Source organism: Balaenoptera ricei, chromosome 2, assembly GCF_028023285.1.
Source record: "Balaenoptera ricei isolate mBalRic1 chromosome 2, mBalRic1.hap2, whole genome shotgun sequence".
NCBI lineage: Eukaryota > Metazoa > Chordata > Mammalia > Artiodactyla > Balaenopteridae > Balaenoptera > Balaenoptera ricei.
In genome coordinates this window covers 186,487,684-186,503,177 of record NC_082640.1, presented here as the reverse complement: position 1 = coordinate 186,503,177, position 15,494 = coordinate 186,487,684, and the positions used below count along the sequence as shown (strand labels likewise).

Below are 15,494 nucleotides of genomic sequence, written 5' to 3'. Positions count from 1 at the left end.
TGGATTCTAAGCTCATAAAACAACGTAAAGTGTGTATAGAGTGCAGGATTTAGCATTAGAACTATGTTTGAATCTCCGCTACTCTCCAGGGGAGGCCCATCTCCAGGGTCTGCATCCACAGGTTCCTGGTACTCAGAACCCAGTGGGTTGGCCCAGTGAAGTGCCCTAGTGGGAGGTCAGGGGGCCTTGGACAGGCTGTCACTTGACCGAACGTCACTGCTTTCAAGGTCAGGCATCCCCTTGGTGACTCTCTTTTTTCATTTGCTGGTGACCTCCCCTCCTGCTTCCCTCCAGCCCTACGGGTGGTAACTGCCCCCCCTGTGCTGGTCCTGGAGGCTTACACTCTCCCTCTGGTTCCCTTACCCCCGCGGCCCTGCCCCTTCGGTAAGCAGTCCCCCTTTGTAAGTAACGCTCCTGGAATTTCCCTAATTTGCGGAAGCCATCTGTTTTCCCACAGGACCCTGACTGATGTGAGAGCATCATGAATAATGGGGGAAACTGGAAGCACCTGAAGTGTGTGGGGGGGAGAGGAGGGAGGGCTGATTAGGGGACCCTGCACAGCGGCTGGGCGGGAGGGGCTGCATCCCGCGGAAATGTTGTTCCGGGAGTGGGGAAGGGAATGCCGAGGGTAGGACGCTTGGGGAAGAACAAAAGATTGGAGACTAAATTGCCCAAATTGCATTCTGTCATGACCTCTAACAAGCTGCCTGAGGGCAGGGAGATGCAACCTGGTAGCCTCAAGTCCAGCACGGAGGACACAGTCAAGGTCAGAAATGAATGAAGGAATGACTGTCTGGGCCCAGCACTGGCTTCTCTCCTTCCCACAGGGGCCCTAGGCGGATCCCAGGAGGAGAGCAGAATGCGGTTCAGGCCTCAGACCAGGACGAGGGGTCTGTGATGTGTGGTGTAGCGGGGGGGGGGGGGTGTGTGTGTGTGTGTGTGTGTGTGTGTGTGTGTGTGTGTGTGTGTGTGTGTGTGTGTGTGTGTGTGTGTGTGTGTGTGTGTGTGTGTGTGTGTGTGTGTGTGTGTGTGTGTGTGTGTGTGTGTGTGTGTGTGTGTGTCTGGCTTAGCCAAGGCGCCCCGCGGACCCTTTCCAGGGGAGGAGGCCCCGCCCACCTGGGCGGAGCCGGCGGCGCCGGGAGTCCCGGAGGCCGCGCCCGATTGGAAGAGCGCGCCTGGCCCCGCGGCCGCGGGGCTGACTCCGGCTCTGCCAGGTTCGAGCCCAGCCACCGTAGGTCCCCGCCCCGTGGCCCTGCACAAGTGGCGAAACCCCTCTGGGCTTCAGAGAACACCTGCCTCACTAGGTCCCCGCGGGGATGAGCAGAGGCTTCTGTGTACCGAGCACTGGCCGCGTCCTGGCCATGTGGATCCCTCCCCCAGCGCTGAACCCCCGACCCCGGGGCGGTGACCCGGCACCTCGGCACCCGTGGCAGCAGCGGGGGCCTGTGTGGGAGTGAACGCAGCTCCCCAGCTGCCGAGCCCCCGCCCTGAGGTTCGTCTGCCTGGGGGTCTGCGGTGCGTTTCCCGAGGTGGAGGCGGCGGTGGGGTGCGCGTTAGGCGCCACTCGGTACTGGGCGCGGAGGACCCCGCGGCGGACACCCCCCCTCAGGGCCCCCCCAGCAGAGCAAAACACGGAAAGCAGATCGCTGTGTTCCTATCAAGTTCTCTTCTCACCTTGATCAAAAATATTACTATTTTAATGCCCCTGAGGACCGAACGGAACCACGATTGGTTCGCAGCCAGGGTTTGTGGAAACAGGCTTCCCTTGGAACCGTGGGGGCGGGACACGAGGCTCCGTCCCGACTGTCCCCACCCCTGCACGAGGGGAACACAGGGGTTGTGGGGTGGCGGGCTGCCTTCAGGCGGAGTGGGAGGGGTAGGAGTTGACCTGGGGCAGGTGGAGGTGGGAAATGAGCCTGGGGGTGAAACCATGCGCCCAGGACTCCAACGCAGCCAAAACCCGCAGTCTTCCAACCGAGATCACACACCTGGTCTCAGGACTTAATGAAGCTCAGGTTCTTGATGTCTCATTGCAGAAAGAATTCAGTGAGAGGCAAAGTGATAGATAAAAAGTGGGTTTATTTAGAGAGAAACACACTCCACAGACAGAGTGTGGGCCACCTCAGAAGGTGAGAAAGGCCCCAGGGTACGGGGTTGCCAGTTCTTATAGGGGTGGGTAATTTCATAGGCTAATGAGTGGGAGGAGTATTCCAGCTATTTTAGGAAGGGGCGGGGATTTCCAGGAATTGGGCCACCAATTGATCCTTATGGTCAGTTCAGTCTTGGAACCGTCATGGCCCCTGTGGATATGTCATTTAGCTTGCTGATGTGAGCATACACTGAGGCTCAAGGTCTAGTGGAAAACGTCGACTTGTCCACCATCTTGGACCCATTTGGTTCTAATCAGTTTACGTCATGTCCGCAGGCTGTGTCATTCTTTCAAAGGTTGTGCCCTGCCTCCTTCCCTCCTGTTTCAGGGAGAGAAGGCCCAAACCCTCAGGGGTTTAACAACCCCCCTGCCCCCTGAAGGGAGCCACTGAGGGGGTCCCACTGGGGCAGTGGGCAGGTATGATTTCCACATCAGAAACACCCCTTTGGCCGAAAAGAGTTTAATGGAGACTAGAGGTGAGGGTGGTTCCTGTTGCGGTGAGGCAGGGGGAGAAAAGGGATGGGGTAGGCAGCAGTCAGGGGTAGTGGGCAGAGAAGGGGAGAGGCTGGGCCATGCCTGAGGCCTGCCTGGAGTGCTGGATGAAGGGCTGGGTGGGGGACGGGCTCAGCCTGGTAAGAGGAAGGGGAGTCCTGAAATGTGGCCCTTCGGGGGCCACATGGCCAAGCAGGACGTCAGCACTGGACCCACTAGCTCCTGCTTGCTAAGTATGCCGGGGGCTCTGTGGGCACCAGACAGCCTCGTTTGAACCCCAGCCCCCAGCACTGGGCAGAAGCCTGGGGGCCGTCCCAGGTCCTTCCTTCTCAAGCCCCACCCCTTAAAGCACATTCCAAATGGGACCCCTTCCCTGCGTCCACCACCTACACCTCAGTCCCCCTAAGGGGCCTCCTTCCCCCACTCTTGCCACACACCAGCCAGCCTCCCCATGGTGGCCACTGGGCATTGGAAAACACACATCTGGTCTCTCTACCCACCCAGAATAAAATCCAGGCTCTTGGCCCACAAACCCAAACCTGACCTCACCTCCCTCCATTCTCCCCTGCTCTGCCTGCTGAGCCCCCAGGGCTGCCCCCAGAGCTGCCCTTAGCTCATTCCTTTCTCACCTGCTCTCCCTCCTCCTTCACATACCCCTCCTTGGGAGCCCCAGAAGGCGCCTCTTCAGTATTCAAGTCCCATCTCAAATGTCACCTTCTCCTGGCAAAAGCAGTTATCTCTGTCACATTAATCTGGTTTATTGCATTTTTTTATATGCTTACCAGCATGTGAAGTTATTTTATTTGCTTGCGTTCTTGTTTATCATATTCTCCCTGACCAGACTATAAGCTCCGTGAGAACAGGGACCATGTTTGTCTTACTCAAGGTTGTGTTGCCGGGGCCTGGACCAGTGCTGGGCACACTGGAGAAAGCCAGTGAACACTTATTACCTAAATGAGCCCACTGGCCCCTGGGGGAGATAGGTATGTCTCCAGACCTAAGGTAGCAGGATGTGACGAGTGAGCCAGGTCTAAGCAGTCTGGGAGAAGGTGGTAGAGGTGAGTTCTCCTGGGGGGAATCTGGAAAAACCTTGAAGAAGAGGAAGGATTTGAATTGTAACAGGAGCAGGTAGCACTTCTTGAGGAAATTGCAGAAGCATTTTTGTAGGCATAGGGTCCTGGACGAGGGGAGGGCCCAGCCTCTGGATGGCTGGGGTATAAGATCCAGGTGTGCAGGAATTCCCTGGCAGTCCAGTGGTTAGGACTCGGCGCTTTCACTGCTGGGGCCCAAGTCCGATCCCTGGTTGAGGAACTAAGATCCCACAAGCTGAGTGGCCAAAAAAAAAAAAAAAAAAAAAAATCCAGGTGTGGGGTGCTGGGAGCATAGGAGAGTAACCTGAAAAGGTAGAAGGTAGACTGGGGCCAAGCTATGAAGTGTCTTGTTAGGGACTGAATTGCGTCCCCCCAAGATTCATATGTTGAAGTCCTAACCCCTAACACACCTCTGAATGTGACTGTATTTGGAGATAGGGCCTTTAAAGAGGTAATCAAGACTCAATGGATGACTTCCCTGGTGGCGCAGTGGTTAAGAATCCGCCTGCCAACAATGCAGGGGACATGGGTTCGATCCCTGGTCCGGAAGATCCCACATGCCACAAAGCAGCTAAGCCCGTGCGCCACAACTACTGAGCCTGTGCTTTAAAGTCCACGAGCCACAACTACTGAAGCCCGCGTGCCTAGAGCCTGTGCTCCACAACAAGAGTCGCCACCACAATGAGAAGCCCGCTCACCACAACGAAATAAGTTTTTTTATTTCGAAATAAATAAATTTTTTTTAAAAATAGTGAAAATTCTTACTCTGATTTCTGTCCCTAATCCACCCAGTTCCCATTCCCATCTGCAATCATTACTTTATTAGTGTTCTTGATCCTTCAAGAATTCCTTTATGCAAATATGAATCTATACTGATTTTCTCCCCAAATGGGTTTTTTTATTTGCTTTAAAGAGTAATCATTTTTTAAAATATAAAATAGTTCAAACATACAAAGTAGAGAGAAAAGGACAATGTATCCCATGTACCCATCACCCAGATTCAACAATTATCAAGAATTGGCCGAGTATGCATAAGCTATCCCACCTGCCTCGCTCTCTCTCCTTCGCTGAACTGTTTTGCTAGTATGCCTCTCTGAACAATCCAGACATCTTCTTAGACCACCCTAAAAGCCATATCCCAGCATCAACAGTGACTCCTGAAGGGCATCTTGTGAACTTTAATCTGGGTGATGTGGAGACAAAGAGGTCTTTGCAGGGTCGGGGTTTTTGTGTGTGACCTAATTATGTCCATGTGTGGGATGGTTTGGGCGCGGAGGAGGTCAGAGAAGGGAGGCCAATTATGCACGACCTTGGTCTAGATACCAGGCTAAATCTCACTAAATATGAGGCAGGTGTTATTCCTGTAATTTCCCATTATAGAGACGGGCAAATTGAGATACAGAGAGAAGATGTAGCTTGTCTAAGATCATACTGTGAGGGCGTGGCCAAGGCAGTGTCCGTCTAACTGTAAAGTCCTACACTCTCAACCACTAACCCCCTTGGCCTCTGAAGAAGAGGCCAAGAGGAGTATGGTGTTGCTCTCTGGCCTGCTCCCTCTTTGTCCCTCAGCCCCACCCAGCAGCCTCAGGCCCCTCAGAGGAGCAGACGGGCTAGGGATGGGCTCTGACCACCACCTGCTGTCATCTCTAAGGAGCTGAGCCCTCCCCAAGGTGGGTTCGGGGCCATAAACAGACCTCTCTGCTCCGGATGCTCAAGGAAGTTTTAGAGCTGCCTGTGGAGTGCATCAGTTACCATCTCATCCCCGCCAGGGTTCCAGTGAATGGTACAGTGTGGAGGGCACAGAAAGGATGCCTGCCCATTGGCCGGCCTTCACTGAGAGTCTGCTCAGCCCCTGCCCTGGCCTCCGTTACTCAGGCGCTCAGACCTGAGTGGGTGGCGTCACGGGAGAGAGGGCCGTAAGGAGAGACCCAGACCCTGGAGAGAAGGACTGGGCGCTGCCCGGGGACGTCTGAGCATCGAAGGATGCTGGTACAGGTGCGCACAGGCCTTCTAGGCCGGGGGTATCGCCTGTGTGAAGGGCCAAGGCTGAAGAGCGGTCACGTGCCCGGGAAGGTCGGCTGGCCGTAGGGAAAGGGCAGCGGGAGTCGCAGAACACGCGGGGAGGTAGTGGTGTCGGGGAACAGGTGCCCAGGGGCCGGGCGCCACGCCGTTTCGTGGGTTCATCTTGAGCAATGCGGAGCCGGGTCACTTGCATGGTTTGGGGCGCATCCACACCCTTCCGATCCGGCCCCTGGCCTGCAGCCCCACCGGGCGTCGGGAGCCGGGGGTCAGGACGCGGTCAGAGGCGGGCGCGCGCGCCGTCGCCACGGGATGCGCCCCGCCCCCTCCGGCCTCCCTGAGTTGGGGTTCGAGTCTCGGCCCTACCGTGACCCGCTGCGGTGCCCCCGCCGGACCCTTCCTTCTTTGGACCTCGGTTTTCCCATGCCCGACGTTTGCGAGGGTCCGGGATCTTGGCCCCGCACGGCCTGGAGCCCACAGGCCGTCACGCCGGGCGGGGCAGCAGTCCAGCTTCCGCAGCACTGCCGCCCCTCCCCCGCCCGCCCGCGGGAGCGCGGACGCGCTCGTACCTGGCCGCGGCCGGGAGCGAGGTTGGGCGGGCGGGGCTCGGATGCCCCACCCCCCGGACCCGCCCCCAGCACAGTCGGGCCAATCGGAGGGGGCGGCTGGCGCCGTGTGGGGCGACGCGCTGGGGGCAGGGCCTGCGGGGGCTGAGGAGAGTCCGCGGGCTGGCGGCGAGAGGCGGTCGGGCGGAGGTGGTGGCGACGACGACCGGTCCTGAGACAGCGACGCAGCGCGCCGGCGGCCACGACAGGGCCGGCCAGGCTCCGCAGCCCGCTGCAGCCGCCGCCTCGCCGTGAGGGCCCGAGAGCGCGGCGGCGGGCGCGCGGCCTGTGAAGGCGGCCGGAGCGGCGGGCGCGGCGCGGCGCGACGCCGAGCGTCCTGTCAGGCGGCGGAGGGCGCCGCGGACCCGCGCCGCGATGATGCCGGTGGGTGCGGGCGGCGGCGGTTTCCTCCGCGGGCGGCTGGCCAAGCCTCCTTCCTCCCGCGGCTCCCGGCCCTCGGGGCCCGCGCGAGCCCGGCGGGCCGGGCGGGCGGGGAAGGAAGTGGCCTGGCGGGCGCGCCCGGCCCCGGCGCCCCCCGGGCGGGCAGGTGGGGCGGCGCCGGCTGTCAGCGAGGGCTGGGCCGGGGTCCGGGGGTCCGTGGTCCGCGGGTCGCTTCGGGGTCCGGGTGCGGGGGCCGGCGTGGTCGGGGGTCTGGGGGCAGGTCCGGGCGGGGGTCCCCGGGCCGGCGCCCCCTCCCTCGGCCGCGGCGCGGCCCTTCCTGCCGAGCCTCCCCGGCCGCACTGCCCGGGAGGGGAAGCCGGAGGTGAAATTGGAGCCGGTCGGTTTTCCCCGTGCGTCCCGGCGGGGTTCGGACGGGGAGGCAGGGGTGTCGTTTGGCTCTCGCCCCGTTTCGGGGTCTCGAGGCGCCTCTGCCCCCCGCCTGAAATGGGCTGGTGTCGTATTTGGTGTCGGCAGTGTGGGCACCCCCGTGTGGTGTTCCCACGCTGGAAACCCACATTTCTCCGTAGCCCTTTCCTGATTCTGGAATCCTGTTGTATTATATTTAGGAATTTACTTTACATTCCTTACTTAGGAATGGATTTAGAGAGCCGTTTTAGGAATTCCCTTTCACCGTGCCTTCGAGATTTGTACATTTTGCGTTAACTGGCCTGTTGTCAGTGTGTTTTGAAGGTTGAACTAGGTTCGTTTGTGGTGGTGCCGCCTTTGTCCTGCCCTCAAGGATGCGTTGTACTAGGAAGAAGACAGTGCTCATTAAATTTGCCATTCTCCTACCTGACCTTTTCCTTTACCTCTAATCTAAATAGCAGTGGGTGCTGAATTATAATTTTTCTCATCTGGCTTTTTGTGAAGTAAATGTCATGACTTGTGAAAAAATGAAGGGCTGGTGGTACCCAGTTGGATGTATTGGTTTTCTGAGTGCCTGTATATTAAGTAAAATTCTCAAACACATTTATAGTAAAGTAACAACAAAATCGTTCTTTTAGCCTACAATTTCTACATTGAAAATCACATTTCAGAAGGAAAGTACCGTTTCTCTGCATTTTCTGCTTGAATACTATTATTCTGCTATGCCTGCACCCAAGGACATTTAGATTAGAATTTTTTTTCCCTGATCTTTCAAGTCATTTCCTGTTTCTTGATAATCTCTTCTCCCCTTTTTGAACTGATTCCAACACATCGTGTTTGCAGAGTACTTAAAGTTTGACCTAGTTGATCCTTAGATCCTTCTTTGGCATCAGAGCTTGTATTTCTAAACGTTTGGTTTTAAATGAGTGATTGTCTTGTAATGGAAGGAGAACTGGATGAGCCTCAGAAGAACCAGAATCAAGTACTGGTTCTGCTACTTTTTAGCAATGTGACCTTGAACAAGTCAAGGTCTCCAAGCCTGGAATTACCTCTAAAGCAGGGATAAAAACATACCAATATCTGAGGGCTGTCCTGAGGATCAAAAAGGATGATGTGTCCAATAGTGCTTGTCAAACGGAATGCCCTGCAAATATTTATTATGGCTAATATGTCTCTGAATTGTCAATTTCTAATTTTAACCTCTGCAAGATAAGGCATTTGGAAACAGTTCTCTCCCTAATTCTCACTGGCTAGATTAGGAAAAGGCATTATGGTGTTTTGGAATTTTGAAACCACTTTTAGTTAAATCCTCTAACAGTTGATACCATAGTAATATTGAAGGATATCTATATAATTTTGACTGGTTTCATCATTGTATGTTTCATTTTAAATACCCTGTTAAGAAATTTGGCTTACATTTTCCATATGGTACATTCGGACATTTTACTTCTATTCCTCACATAGTTAGAATTTCTAGTCTCAGCCTTACCAGGTTTCCTTTTTACGACGTTTGCTTAGCTGGCAATTGGGAAATTTCTTTATGATACTCATAATAATCAAATGTTTTTAAAAAACAAGCCTACTAATTATTTAAAACACACTGCTTTTATTTTAAAATGCCTTCTAGAAACAGATGGTATTTCTCTTAGTCCCTCTTTTGTGGTCTTTACTTTGTATTTCCTTCTTGTTCCCTAAAAGTACTACTTTTAGGAATGAGTCCTTCCTCTATAAACGTAGTTGGCGTTGGTTGTAAATTTAATAGAAGTTTTAAGAACACGCCATTCTTACTTGATACTATCTTAAACTATGTATGCAAGATATAAATGAGATTTTTTCTTTATTATATATTTGGTGTTCATCATCATCGTCATGAATCATCAAAGGAGGGTTAGATCGGATTTTGCATAGTTTGTATAGAGTAGCACTACCCAATAGGAATGTAATGAGCGACACAAATGGGACTTAAATTTTTCTAGTAATTGGTATTATTTTTAATAGTATCTTTTATTAACTCAGTATATCAAAAATATTATCATTTTAACATGTAATCAGTATGAAAAATTTACTAATGTGATATTTTTTTTTTTTTTGATACTAAGTCTTTGAAAGCCAGTGTGAATCCAGTAAAGTTTTACATATATAGCACACCTCCTTTCAGACTAGGACATTTCAAGTGCTCAGTAGCTACATGTAGCTAGTGGCTACTCTAGTGAACAACACAGGTTTAGAGTATATTCTACTTACTTGAGAGTCTGTAATAATTTTTAATTGATCAGATGGCTTACTGCAGCATCCAGTCTCTCAGCTGCTGGAAATTAGTATCTGGCTGTGTTCTCATCTGACACAATAATGTCTTTGTAGAAGTGTTCAATTTGCCTGTTACACAGTTTCATGATTGTCTACTTTTAAATAAAGTTATATTTTGGAATTTTCCCTCATTAAAATATTATGGCATTCTAGTATTTGTGGTCATTCACCTTTTTTCAGTGGGTGACATTTTAAAACTTTTCCCAAGGAAAAAAGAGGGCTATACTTTAAAGATTACTCGTTGGCTGGTCCCTAGGGTCTAGACCTGAAATCGTTTAGGCCATACCTAAACAGATTTGATAGAAATAAGAATTTTTTTGAAAAATAAATTTATTTATTTATTTATTTATTTTTGGCTGTGTTGGGTCTTTGTTGCCGCGTGCGGGCTTTCTCTAGTTGTGGTGAGCGGGGGCTAGTCTTTACTGCGGTGCGCGGGCTTCTCATTGTGGTGGCTTCTCTTGCTGCGGAGCATGGGCTCTGGGCACGCCGGCTTCAGTAGTTGTGGCACACGGGCTTAGTTGCTCCGCAACACGTGGGATCTTCCCGGACCAAGGTTCAAACCTGTGTCCCCTGCATTGGCAGGTGGATTCTTAACCACTGCGCCACCAGGGAAGTCCCAAAATAAGAATTTTAATAAAAGTAGCCTGGTTCAGAGCATGAAAAGGCTGAAAAACCGCCTTGATCGTTAGCATCATTCTTTTCAACAGAGAATGAACATTTTGCAGCTGTAAAACTTTGTGCACAGGTGAAATATATCTGGGGCGTGGCACTGAGGAGACTTCTTTCTCTTCCAAAGGACTGCTGACTTGAGTAAAGGAAGCTCTGCGGCTCTGAAGTGTGTTTTACCTGTAAGAAGGGCACTCTGGCGGTGCCTCTGGTAATGTTAGCAGTGGGACTCCTTACCTCCAGTAGACACCACGCAGTGTGACTAGTTGATTCCACTCATTTCTGTCTTAGGAGCCCTTCAGTATATTCACTGTGGGCTATGGGTTACATTAGTTTGTGCTTAATATTTAGCTCTCATTAAACAAACATTCACTTATTTCAGGTATTCACTTTCTTCCCAACGATGTAGAAAGTAAGTAAGTAACTGTGTGACCTGTGGACTTAATCTCTTTGGGTCTCAGTTCCTCACCTGTAAAATGAGTTGGTCCTAGTGGTTTCCAAGTGTTTGTGGTTGGTCCGGTAGTTGATATATAGCAGATACTTTCATGGGGGGTCAGTAATATTTGCATTGGCTGCAGCAAAGGTTGACACAACTTGACACTTGTTTTGGCAGCCTTTTAGTAAACTCATTCACTGCCCAAGTATATTTGTATGATAGAGCTGATAGAAGGAGCTCAGTGGATGTTCACTATTATTGGTTTTTTAAAATTAATTAGTTAATTAATTAATTTATTTTTGGCTGCATTGGGTCTTTGTTGCTGCACGCCGGCTTTCTCTAGTTGCGGCGAGCGGGAGCTACTCTTCATTATGGTGTGCAGGCTTCTCATTGCGGTGGCTTCTCTTGTTGTGGAGCATGGGCTCTAGGCGCTCAGGCTTCAGTAGTTGTGGCATGTGGGCTCAGTAGTTGTGGCTTGCGGGCTCTAGAGCACAGGCTCAGTAGTTATGGCACACGGGCTTAGTTGCTCCGCGACATGTGGGATCTTCCTGGACCAGGGCTCGAACCCGTGTCCCCTGCGTTGGCAGGCGGATTCTTAACCACTGTGCCACCAGGGAAGTCCCACTTAATCATTAAGTCATTTGATAGGCTTGAATTTACAAGCTAACTCAGTAAACAGAACACCGAGGACTGGAGAAGATTTTTTTTTTAAACTGGTTTCTTTAAGACAAAAGTTACAAACATAATATTACCATTTAAAACAATAAAACTATTTCTAGCCTTTGGAGTGCCCAAAAAATTCACAAAAGGAAAAGCAAAGCTTCGCTCATACAAAGATGTGTATGTAAAAGATTTTATTATTACAGTTTTATTGAACTAAAAACTAGTCTAGGACTTCCCTGGTGGCACAGTGGTTAAGAATCTGCCTGCAAATGCAGGGGCCACAAGTTCGAGCCCTGGTCCGGGAAGATCTCACATGCTGTGGAGCAGCTAAGACCATGTGCCACAACTATTGAGCCTGCACTCTAGAGTCCATGAGCCACAACTACTGAGCCCACATGCCACAACTACTGAAGCCTGCACGACTAGAGCCCATGCTCCTCAACGAGAAGCCACCGCAATGAGAAACCCACGCACCTCAACAAAGAGTAGCCCCCGCTCGCCCCAACTAGAGAAAGCCCATGCACAGCAACCAAGACTCAACACAGCCATAAATAAATTAATTAATTAATTAATTTAAAAAAAACAACTAGTCTATAGGGATAACTCTTCTAAAGGCTACAGTATTAAGTACAGCAACAAAGTTTTGCAGCTATTTAACTTCCTACAATTCAGTTTAGTTATAGTGAGCACTCAGTGTATGGTGTTTGTCATTATGCGCTAAAGCACTGCATCCTATAGGCTTTGTGGTGGTGTCTCTATTTTTATGGAAGACTGAGGCTCAGGAAGTAAAACTTGGCTAAGGTCCCCCAGATAGTAAGTGGTAAAACAAGGTTTGAAAACAAACTGTCTGACTGAAAAGCCTTTGCTCCTAGCCGTTGTACCAGTCACTTACTTGCTATAGTCAACGCATTTTGCTAGAGGTCCTGGTAAGTTGAATTGGGCTAAATATTTTCCCCTGATGCTTAGCTCAAATGGAGCTTAATATTTAAAAGATTCTCACGGTGAATCTTTTTGATAAAAGATGATAGTATTCGCCATCTTGAGTTTGGGGACAACGCTGTTTTAAATGTAAATGTGTTAAATGTATCTTTTCTTTCTCAGCGTCCTACTTTGAAAAGTTTATGCCAGCATATATGCCTAAGAGTTACTTAGAATTTTTAGCATGATAGAAACTTAAAATATCACCAGGTTACTGTATTGAAGTTACATAACTGGTTGTCAACATGCATTTTTGTGTGTTTGCACAGATGGGCAATAGCTTCCCAGCAAAAGTTCGGTGGGATTTTGATGCCTTGAAGTGCTGTTGCCATAGTTATTTCACAAACTATGGTTCTAGGGCTGAACAGAGGAATGGTGGTAATCAGGTTCTATTGTGACACTTTCTTGGCTTGATTGCTTTGTTTTATTTCACTGCAAAGATAGCCGTATGACTGTTGTTCGCACTAATTGGTAAGCAAAAGCTGCTGTTACTAGATTTTGTAAAATAAAAATCTTTGCATGGTGACATCATACAGAACAATAAAAGACTGGAAAATGAGGTAGTTTTGATTAAAATTAATAAGTGACATTCGAAATGTTAGTGTCCAATTCAGAACAGGGTCTTGCTAGCAGTATTGTTAGTGTGTCTAGAGAAAGTGTTAACTGAAGTTTTGACAGAATCATGATTTATAACATATGTTGTGATTGCAATCATTGTAGGTCAAGCAAATGCAAAGGCCCTGTGGTAGGAGCGTGCCCAGCATTCTGGAGAAACAAAAGGAGGCCTGTGTGGCTGGAGCAGAGTATGTGGGGGGGGGGGAGGGGGAGAGTGGAGGAGATGAAGTCAGGAAGGTGATGGTGGTGAGCGGATGGGTTAGGATCTTAAAGGGTCTTTTAAGGGCCTTATAGAGGACGTGGAGAGAAATTTCTTCTGGAAGAAATGAAGCACAGTGGTTTACTTATTGTATCATAAGTAGCTCTGAATAGCAGGCATTGTCCAGGTGACTTCACTGTAGCAGAGTATGGGCCCTGGTGTCGGTTGGCTTAAGTGTGGATTCTGGCATCACCATTTATTGGCTCTCTGACCCTGGGTAAAGTTACTTGATCCCTCAGTTCTTTGTCTTTAAACTGAGGATAATAATAATAGTAACCTTAGGGTTGTTAGGATCAGATGGATTATTACAGCAAAAGGTGCCTGTTGTGTAGTAAATGCTCAGCAAATGTTAGTTATATGTAATAAGTTTCATTTCCTCTGGAAAGCTTTCCCATCTTTGCCTTGGCCAAATACACCAGTAGAGGCCTTCAACCTGGTGTGCCTTTTTTTTTTTTTTTTAAAAGATGTAATTCACATACCATAAAATTTACCTTTTAAGGTGTACAATTTACTGGTTTTCAGTGTATTTACAAGATTGTACAACCTTTGCCACTATTTGATTTCAGAACATTTTGCCTGGTCTACCTTTGCAATACTTGTAGTGCAGTCTTAAACGTTTGTTTGTATGACTGGTAAATGTCTTTCTTGTCCTAGACTGTAATTTTCATGGTGGCAGGAGCTGTCTCTTTTTATTGCTATTTACCACCAGTGCCTGTCCCAATGACTGGCCACATAGTTGGTGTTCAGTGACGATTTTTTGAATGAAAGAAGGTTATGATGTGGGAAGTAGTGTCAGACCCCATTGTGAAGAGGTGTGTGTGTGTTCTGATGGGGTTCGCACTTGATCCCATGGGTGATCAGAAACCACCAAACGTTTTTAAAAAGTAGAATGATGCAGTCAGATTTGTATGGTAGAGGGAGAATTCTGGAGCCAAGGCCGGGGGATGGACTGCGGAGGAAGGGAAATTAAAAAGAAACAGGAAGAACAGTTAGGAGACCAGCTGGTGCAGGTCAGACTTGACATGAAGGTCAAGGGAAAGAGCCAGTCAATAGGAGGTAAAATAGATCTGATGGAGTGAGAGGGTGTGTGAGAGTGTGCGTACATGTGAGTGTGTGTACTGACGTGTAAGTGTGTGTGATTAACAGGAAGGAAGTACAGTGGCTGGAGTTGAGGATAACAGGTTTATTGCTTCAGCAGCCGGGCTTGTCTTTCCTGTAACCAAGATAGAGAACACGTGAGAAGGAATAGGTTTAGAGGGCTGTAAGGGGATGAATGAGGTTTATTTTGGGTGTGTTGAGCTTGAGATGCCTGCTATATCCTGCCTGAAAGATGTTACTCTTAAATCTTAAGGTAAAATAAATATATTAAGTTAAAAAAATCATTTGCCCTATATTAAGTGATTTTTAACGTTTTGTTTTTGATGTTCTAGATTACTGCCTGGGCATTTGTGGCATGCCACACACATGTGTCATCCCTTGTACTTGTCATTTTGCCTGATCAGCCCCACCCAGAGCCCCCACTAGACCCAGCTTCATGGGGCAGTGGCTGGCCTGGGCCTCCTCCTTCTTTGTGGAGTATATATGCACACTTTTTATAGCAGTGTAATCTGTGTCTCTGTATTGATAGTTTGTATTTTGCTTTTTGCTCTATTGCATGCTTGTAGTTCTATCTCATGGCAGTCTTGAAAATAACATCAGTGAATAATAATTAAATTCACAAATGATCAAAATATATACAGATTTTTGTGTTAGAATAGAAATGAGAAGTGAGATTTTGTCAAAATGTGAAGAACGGTGAAGTAAAGTTTGACAATTTTAGGATTAACAGAAAAAAAAACCCCCAACAATAGGAACAGAGTATTTGTGATAGAAATACAGATGTAAAACAGGGGGCATAGTGATTATCAGCTCAGACTCTGAAGCCAAGACTGTCTGGTTTCAAAGTCTAGCTTTGCCACTTACCAGCTCTGTGACCTTGGACAAATTATTTAACCTCTTTATTTTTCTCTTATTTTCCTCTTTAAAAATGGGGTTTTTTAAAAAAATTAATTTTTTTTTTATTTTTATTTTTGGCTGTGTTGGGTCTTCGTTTCTGTGCGAGGGCTTTCTCTAGTTGTGGCGAGTGGGGGCCACTCTTCATCGCGGTGCGCGGGCCTCTCACTGTCGCGGCCTCTCTTGTTGCAGAGCACAGGCTCCAGACGCGCATGCTCAGTAGTTGTGGCTCACGGGCCTAGTTGCTCCGCGGCATGTGGGATCTTCCCAGACCAGGGCTCGAACCCGTATCCCCTGCATTGGCAGGCAGATTCTCAACCACTGCGCCACCAGGGAAGCCCAAAAATGGGTTTTAATAGCAGTGTATTTCAAAAGGTGGTTGTGAGGATTGTCAAGTGCTTAGTGCATTCTGTTA

The 15,494-nt window shown here is 49.3% G+C and overlaps 1 protein-coding gene across 2 annotated transcripts in view; it reads left to right on the top strand.

Annotated features, from left to right (window-relative positions):
• The first annotated feature begins 6,650 nt into the window (after nucleotides 1-6,650).
• Nucleotides 6,651-15,494, top strand: part of PPP1R13B (protein phosphatase 1 regulatory subunit 13B) — an 84,038-nt gene continuing 75,194 nt past the window's right edge. For both annotated transcript variants that reach the window (XM_059915106.1, XM_059915105.1), the window contains exon 1: nucleotides 6,651-6,740. In XM_059915106.1, coding sequence (XP_059771089.1) covers nucleotides 6,732-6,740 — 9 coding nt within the window. In that variant the 5' untranslated portion in view covers nucleotides 6,651-6,731. The remainder of the gene's footprint in view (nucleotides 6,741-15,494) is intronic.